This window comes from Ornithodoros turicata, unplaced genomic scaffold, assembly GCF_037126465.1.
Source record: "Ornithodoros turicata isolate Travis unplaced genomic scaffold, ASM3712646v1 Chromosome15, whole genome shotgun sequence".
In the NCBI taxonomy this organism is placed as follows: domain Eukaryota; kingdom Metazoa; phylum Arthropoda; class Arachnida; order Ixodida; family Argasidae; genus Ornithodoros; species Ornithodoros turicata.
The window spans coordinates 2,168,543-2,177,094 of record NW_026999318.1 but is presented as its reverse complement, the minus strand read 5'-3'; the positions used below and the strand labels follow the sequence as shown (position 1 = coordinate 2,177,094).

The window sequence follows — 8,552 nt, the reverse complement described above, 5'->3', positions numbered from 1 at the left end:
GGATGTACCATCTCATCTGTCAAACGGGCGATGCTTGTGAGGTACCTGGGGCTATGGCTACACGTGCATAGCGGCCCTCCAATGGCCGACGAGAAGCCGGATGACACGATCGGTGTTATTAAAAAGGCAGCCCTTAAGCCCTTTCAACGTTTGCGTTGTTTCAAGGAGCTCGTAGTCCAACGACGATCTACACGCTGGCCAATTCCCTCGGCGTCATCGGTCATGCAGAAAAGGCGGTCAAGGTCCATATGCGCCAAGTCAAAGATATGCTTCATCTCCCAGGTTCCTTTCCAACGTCCCATGTATGCATGCCCACGAAGAGTGGAGGTCTTGGAGTCTTGCAATTGGCCTTCGTTGCGACACAGGTGGCAGGTGCTAAGGCTGGTTGTATGGCCTTTGCGGACGATGTGTTGCTGATGTCTTCGAGCCTTGAGGGCCTACGGGCCCTCATACACGACATCGAGTCTTACTTTGCCAGGGTTCACCTCCACCTGAACCCTGCGAAGACACAGTATTTTGGGTGGCGGTACAGCGGAGTGCGTAAACGGTTCAATTACTCCCTGCCACCGATTACTATTGCTGGCGCCGTCGTCCCGCCCACAAACAGCGGTACACCTGTCACCTACCTGGGTTTGCAGTTATACGTCAACAAGCCCCCAAGACCAACAAACGACATGTCTGAGGCAGTGATCCGGGTCCTACGAGGTGTTGCATTGAAGCCCTTCCAGCGTCTACGGTGCCTCAACCTCTTGGTCCTCCCGAAGTTCCTGTATATTCTGTCTAACGTCTTGAATGTTACACGGGAGGCCAAGCGAAGAGACAAGACTATGAGGATGGTCGTTAAGAGGATTTTGCATCTCCCCCTCTCTTACCCAAACGTACACGTTCATCTATCGGCGAGAGAGGGCATACTTGGGGTGATGCAGTTGCAATGGACTGCGGCCGCATGCCAACTGAAAGCCCGAATGGCCCGCCTGGCCGACCCGTTTGTGGATGCTGTCCTATCTGAGGTCCTTCAAGAGCAGGTTCAGAGCCTATCAGAAGAACTAGGCGTCCCAGTGGGAGTGATAGCGCGCGTTGATCTCACAACTGCTATTCACTCAGCCCCAAAGGAACGGACCAGGACGACCATGCAGGAATATACCAATAAAGGACTCTTCTCCCACATCCAGGAGCCCGTCGGAAACCAGTGGCTCTCTCCCGACTGCCGCTTCATGGGGGATAGCGACCGGATCCGAGCCCTCCGGTTGCGGTCGAACTTATATCCAACTAGGGCGCTCTCCAACAAGCAGTGTACCATCCGGGGGCAGTGCAGTGTCGATTCTGCAAAGACAAGGTTGAAACAGCATATCACATTCTCCAGGAATCTGATATGCTATGCACTGTTCTCCAGAATCCACTTACCCCGGATTGAGCGATACAATTTCCTCGCTAAGCAAGTAATTAGACTGGCCCAGAAGTACGACCCCTCCATCGTTGTACAGCGGGAGAGAGTGCTGACTGCCGTGGACGGGACACGTCTGAAACCCGACATCATCGTGTCCAAAGGTGAAGAGATTCTAATCCTGGACGTCGCAGTTGCGTGGGATGCGTCCCCTACCGCCCTCGAAAGCGTAAATCAAGGAAAGGTGGCCAAGTATTCTGTTTTAGCTGCCTCCTTCCCTGACAAGAGGGTTACAGTGGCCGGCCTATGCTTCGGGGCGCGTGGCGGGACGTGCGGCAGCACTAGAAGTACCTTGCAGGCCTTGGGCCTTTCCAGGAGCGATAAAGGCTGGTTGGCGGCCAAGGCACTGATTGGCAGCCTCATCTGTTTGTCACGTGTCAACAAGAAAATCTAGGATGTTCCTCCGTGCGCTATAGTTTTTAGTCTGCAGATTTTAAGCTTGGGATAGTTTTATCATTTCTTTTGTATTAATTTCCCCTTCAGCACAGCTAAGCGGAGACCACTGGAGCCCAATGGCAGAACATCGCTGGCCTGAAAGGGTCGGGCCCCAAGGCATCTGGTTAGTCTGGGCGCACTTTTACCCTTCGGGGACATGTTCGTTTTTAGCCAAATAAACGCCATTCTACTCATTCGACGCCTTTCTCTCACATTAGGATCGTGCGTCTGAGGAGCATACTCACAAAACATGGTGTAACGGCAGGGTAAAATACTAAGGTGTCATGTGGTATGCCAAAAGTCGACACAAGCCCCCCTATGCGGCCTGCTTAGGTCTAAGAAAGGCGTTCGACCTCGTCAGCCATATGCAATATTCGAAGCCGTCAAGGGCAGGTCTCTCTCAGAGCAATACTGTGACATTCTACGTGAGCTCTACGACTGTTGCACAACGGTATTTCATCTACGTGGAGCCACTGATAATATGCAGGTCCCAGTAAGGAGGGGGATCAAGCAGGGCGATCCTTTGTCGCCCTTCTTTTTCACTTCTGTGCTTGACCCCCTCCTGCATGAATTAGATGATACAGGGGTAGGCTTCCATGCGGATGGAACCTCAGCGGCCGCCCTGGCCTTCGCAGATGATAAGGCAAGACGTAAGGCAAGAGAAGGTCAGTTTCGTCCTATCATAGTGAAGTTCTCTAATTATAAACAAAAGGAAAGTGTGCTTAAGAGTGCTCCTAAATTAAAAAATCTCACACATCCGAAAGTATAGATTGAGGAGGATTTTTCCTTACGGATAAGAAACTGTCGTAACAGACCGTATCGTGAAGAAAACAAGAAAGTTCGTTTTTCCTATGACAAGCTGATAATTGAAAATGATATGTATGTGTACGATGAAAAGCAAAACAAAGTAGTTCTACTAAGGCAAATGTCTGCTCGTCCTGTGAATAGTGATGTAGTATCTGCTACGTCTATAAATGTCAGTTCCTCAAGTTCCTTGCCTTTGCCTTCTGTAAACCTTGTAAGGTCAGACAGGGATTGACAGTTACTGGACACATCCCTGTCAAGTCTTGTGTTGAACTTCAGAAGTTTATTGTCTGTTCAGGACATTGTGGAAAATTTGACCGATATGTGTAAAACTGACATTATATTTGGCACGGAGACATGGCTCACAAATGAAATTAATGATAACCAGTTGTTATTAAATAAGAATTATGTTATTTATCGGAAAGATCGTTGTGGCAAACGTGGGGGCGGTGTGCTTTTAGGTATCCGTAAAAATATCGTGTCGGGTTTTGTTCATGTTCTAACCGACTTAGAAATAGTGTTTGCGGTTTTGAATATTCGTCATGTTCAAAAGATTATTGTAGGAGCTTGTTACCGGCCACCAAGTGCAAGGTCTGACTTTTGTGATAAGTTACATAATTGTTTAGAAGAAGTTTTGTTACGGTTTCCTGGATCAGATATTATACTTGCAGGTGATTTTAATTTACCTGATATTGATTGGTCAGTACCTTCAATATACCCTTCATGTACAAATAGGTCTGAGTGTTTAAGTTTTTTGACTGTGTGTAATGAATTTAATATTGTTCAAAAATTGGTCTGTCCAACTCGGGGAGATGCTGTCCTTGACCTGTTTTTTACGACCCGCCCTGATGATGTAGTGAATATTGATTACCTGGAAGAAGTTAGTGATCACAGAGCCATTTGTGTTACAATGACATTTAATCCAGAAAGAAAGTATGAGGTAGTGAAATATATATATGACTATAGAAGGGCAAACGTGACTGAATTAAACTCGGCCATGGAGAATTATTTTAGTACGCTTTCTTCGTGTTGGCCCATGCGATCGGTGGATGAAAACTGGCAGTCCTTTAAAATTGCTCTCGTTGAAAACGCTCGCATTAGTATTCCTAGGTTGAGGTTGCGATCCAGTTCTAGGGCGCCTTGGTACTCTGTACATTTAAAACGGCTGGCTAATAAGAAAAAGAGAATGTATCGTAAAGCTCACCTACTCGCGACTTCATATAATTGGGCTAAATACCACAGGGCAGCAAGAGAGTATAAAGTAGCCGTTACGCAAAGTAAAAAGAGATTTTATTCTCAGGAGCTGCCTCTACTTTTGAGTAGTAACCCAAAAAAATTTTGGTCTGTTGTAAAGTCTAAAGTTGGAGGCAGTACATTTTGTAATATACAAAAAGAAGGGTCTACTCTGTCTGACTCGGCATGCGCACAGGAATTAAACTGCTTTTTTTCTTCAGTGTTTACGAAAGAAACCACATTTTTTCCAGATATACAACCTCACGCACACGCTACCCAAGCCGAACTGCCTTCTATTTCTCCTGAAGGTGTGATCAAAATTATTGACAATTTACCAATCTCTTCATCTCCTGGCTGTGACGGAATTACAACAAAGTTATTGAAAATGACAAAAGCAGTATCCGGTAAAATCTTAGCATTAATTTTCCAGCAGAGTCTTGTTTGCGCAGATTTACCATCCGACTGGAAGCACGGAATAATAGCACCAATTCCCAAACGACCAAAACCTGTAGAGGTCAGTCACTACAGACCGATATCTTTAACATGCGTGTGTAGTAAAATTTTGGAGCATATCCTGTATGCTTATATTATGGATCACTTAGACGACCACGGGGTCTTATTCCCAAATCAACATGGTTTTAGAAGAAATTTTTCGTGTGAAACACAGCTCTTCGGGTTGGTCACAGATCTTTTTGAAATGACAAATGGTGGTCTACAGGTAGACGTGATCTATGTCGATTTTAAAAACGCATTCGACCGAGTTCCTCACCTGCGGTTAATTAGCAAACTGCATTCCGTTGGACTTCATCCCTCTGTCATCGCATGGACATCTAATTTTTTGACATCCAGGACGCAGTGTGTAAAATGCGGTACACCGGTATCAGATATATCACATGTTCTCTCAGGGGTTCCGCAGGGTTCTGTCCTCGGCCCTCTTTTATTTTTAATTTATATTAATGATTTACCGCAAAGTTTGAAGTGCAACGTTCGGCTATATGCTGATGATTTGGTTTTGTACCAGGGCATAAATTGTTACGAAGACTGTATAAGATTTCAGTCAGATGTTGATGCCCTGGAAGCATGGTACAATGTATGGTTAATGGACGTAAGTGTAACAAAAACAAAAGTGATGTCAATATCGAGAGCAAAAATGAGCACAAACATTGATTACATATTTCGGGGAACTAAGTTAGAAAAAGTTAAACAATATAAGTATTTGGGAATATTCATATCCGACGATTTGTCGTGGAAATACCACGTTGAACAGGTGTGTCTCAAAGCATCAAGTACATTGGGATTTCTAAAACGTACATTGCACCAGGCCCCTTCAAATGTGAAGCTCTTAGCATATAATACTTTGGTACGATCCAAACTAGATTACGCCGCTGTTGTGTGGAGTCCTTATCAGAGATATTTATGTGATAAGTTAGAACATGTTCAAAGTAATGCTATAAGGTTTATTTTTAATATACACGATCGTACAGTAAGTATGACAGAGACCAAAAAGTACTATAAAATCCCATTATTGGCAGCAAGGCGTAAAATAGCTAGGCTCGTTCTCCTACATAAATTGTATCATTCTGATTCTCCATATGTTACTCGCGCCAGTTTTTTCTCGCGTCGTGTTGAGCATTCCTATAGGTTAGAATTAAATTTGAGCTGCACGGACGCCCATAAGCACTCCACACTTCAGCTGGGTATCAGCGAATGGAACAGGTTGCCAGCTGATGTCGTCGCACTGCCGGACCTTAGCAGTTTTCAACGTGTCTGCGAAGCAATGTTTCTTTAGAATACAATTATAAACTGTGTAAATACTTTGACGTGTTCCTTTTCTTCCCCCCCCCCCCCTTATGTAACACCCTTGTGTAAAGGGTCCTTAAGGTAATAAAATGAAATGAAAATGAAATGAAATGTGTTCCTCATCTCGGACAACCACGAAGCCCTCCAGGAACTGATTAACATGACATAGAGATACCTGGACAAAGTCCAGCTACAGATTAATCCGTCTAAAATAGAATATTTTGGGTGGACCTGGTCCAGCGAGCCGGGCTGATTCGACTATGATGTTGCCCCTATTCAAGTGGCCGGATGTACCATCTCATCTGTCAAACGGGCGATGCCCGTGAGGTACCTGGGGCTATGGCTACACGTGCATAGCGGCCCTCCAATGGCCGACGAGAAGCCGGATGACACGATCGGTGTTATTAAAAAGGCAGCCCTTAAGCCCTTTCAACGTTTGCGTTGTTTCAAGGAGCTCGTAGTCCAACGACGATCTACACGCTGGTCAATTCCCTCGGCGTCATCGGTCATGCAGAAAAGGTGGACAAGGTCCATATGCGCCAAGTCAAGGATATGCTTCATCTCCCAGGTTCCTTCCCAACGTCCCATGTGTGCATGCCCACGAAGAGGGGAGGTCTTGGAGTCTTGCAATTGGCCTTCGTTGCGACACAGGTGCAAGTAAAATTTTTGGCACGCATTCAAAGGCTTGGGAGCCCGTTCGTCGACGCCATCTTCAACGCCGTCCTAGCAATCATATGGAGACCCTCTGCCAATACATTGGCATCCTTGTTGAGATTACGGCCTCCCATGACTTGAACAGCGTGACACAGACAGCCCATAGGCGTTGGTTCATACAAACCAAGCCAAGTCCTCCTTCGCTCACGAAAACGACTCACTTGCGAACAGATGGCTTTTCGCGGATTCGCGTCTCCTCAAAGACGGAGACCGGATACGGGCATTGCGGTTGCGAACAGGGATTTTTCCCTGTCAGGCGTTATACAACAAGCACGCAATCGACCCCCGTGAGAGACTCTGCCACCACTGCAAGGAGGCCGACGAAACCCAAGAGCATATATTACAGTTTTGCGGGCCCGAGCATTGAACGCCACAATTTGTTATACGGCCAGGTTGCCCGCCTCATCGGAAAATACAATCCTCAGGCTCAAGTAACCCAGGAAATGGTCTACACTGCCGAGGGAGCAAGATTAAAACCTGACATCGTGGTGCAAGATGGCGGCCGGGTCACTATTGTGAACATAGCCGTGGCCTGGGGATAGCAGTGTGACCACCCTCGAGAAGAAAGTCCTAGAAAAGGCAACCAAGTATGAGTCCCTCCGTGAGTGCTTCCCGGGCAAAGAGGTTGTTATTACTGGAATGGCGTTCGGTGCACGTGGACTCACCTGTCCTTCTACTAGAAAGATATGTAGTGACCAGGGGTTCATGAAATCAGATGTGGCCTGGTTAGCGTCGAAGGCCCTAGTTGACAGTCTTCTTTGCTTAAGTCGATTTATTAAGATGGTGTGACGCTTACGCGCCCTCTCGTTACTACGTTTCATTTTATTCCCTTGCGGTTATCTCGGTGTTACACTACGGGACAGTACCACTATGGTACACTATCTGGGATCATTTGCTGCACTGATGGCACTTTCATGCCAATCCGGTGTCCTGCACACAAGCCCTGTGTCATGTACGTCAACCGGCACGACATGATTTCACTGACACTCCTGGGAATTTGTGACAATTGTGACCGTTTTCTGGACATGTCAACAGGCTTTCCAAGCAAGATCCATGATGGGAGAGTCCTCACATTGCCCAATGCACCAAAATGTCTGCCTTCTTTGTGCGATGGTGGCAGGAACCACACTCTTGGTGACGCTGCTTATCCTTGCCGGGAATACCTTATAACTCCATATAAGGACTATGGAAACCCGACAGAAGTGCAGTCGACATTTAACACGAAGCTGAGTGCCACACGAGTGCTCATTGAGAAGACCTTTGGCATTCTAAAGCAAACATTTCGGCAGCTAAAGGATGTAGAATTTTTTTCCACGGAGAGGATGTGTCAGTTGATCATGTCATGCTGCGTTGTACACAATTTGTACATCGATGCTGAGGACCTCATGGAGGAGAGTCTCCAGGAGAGCCAAGAAGACCTGGAACCTGGAGATGGCGACATGGGGGAGGAACAAACTGCAGTGCACACCCTCGGCGAGTTGACGCATCAGTGGCTTGTCAACATGGAAGCACAATAAATGCAAGTCATTCAAGAGTAGGTAGAACAACACAATATAGAAGCTCTTTCGATTCATCTGTATTATTCCTCCTAAGTTTATACTTCATTACGTAGTGTGTCTACACTACCTTTGATCAAGATATTATAAAATAGAGAGCAGGTGGCTCAAATAGGAATAGGAACATTATTCCTAAGGCGAAAGTGCACAGAGACCTGCAGACAGACAAACACACAAGTATCCTATGCCAGGAAGTGAGTTTAGTGCATGAAAAGGAGTGAAATATAACAACTAACAATATAAAACACTGCATGTGGGGAAACAAGGACAAAAAGAGGGACTATGAAAATATATAATTCTAATGGCACCTCTGCTTTGCCTAACAGACATCTTAAGTTGCTGCTTATCATATAGAATCTGACAACTTCTTTGTGCCTCCTTTCTCTGTTATGTTCACACTCCCTTTCTCTTTCATCTCTGTGCCTACTCATTTCATCCATTTCTGCAAAGAAGGCTTTTAATTCAGCCATTCAGGCTCGTCCAGGCTGGTTGCTGCGGTGGCGTGGTGTGTTGAGAGTTGCCTCTGGTGTAACTGTTGTCGCTGTTAACTGTTGCTTCAATTGTTG

The 8,552-nt window shown here is 46.0% G+C and overlaps 1 protein-coding gene across 1 annotated transcript; it reads left to right on the top strand.

Annotated features, from left to right (window-relative positions):
* Positions 1-7,344: 7,344 nt before the first annotated feature.
* Positions 7,345-7,947, top strand: LOC135372466 (uncharacterized). Its single transcript, XM_064606074.1, has one exon. It carries the CDS (start codon positions 7,345-7,347, stop codon positions 7,945-7,947), a length of 603 nt encoding a protein of 200 aa, XP_064462144.1.
* Positions 7,948-8,552: the final 605 nt, after the last annotated feature.

Bases quoted from the DNA above. Each gene is read 5' to 3' on its own strand.
- LOC135372466 (XM_064606074.1), top strand. From the start codon at position 7,345: ATGCCAATCCGGTGTCCTGCACACAAGCCCTGTGTCATGTACGTCAAC.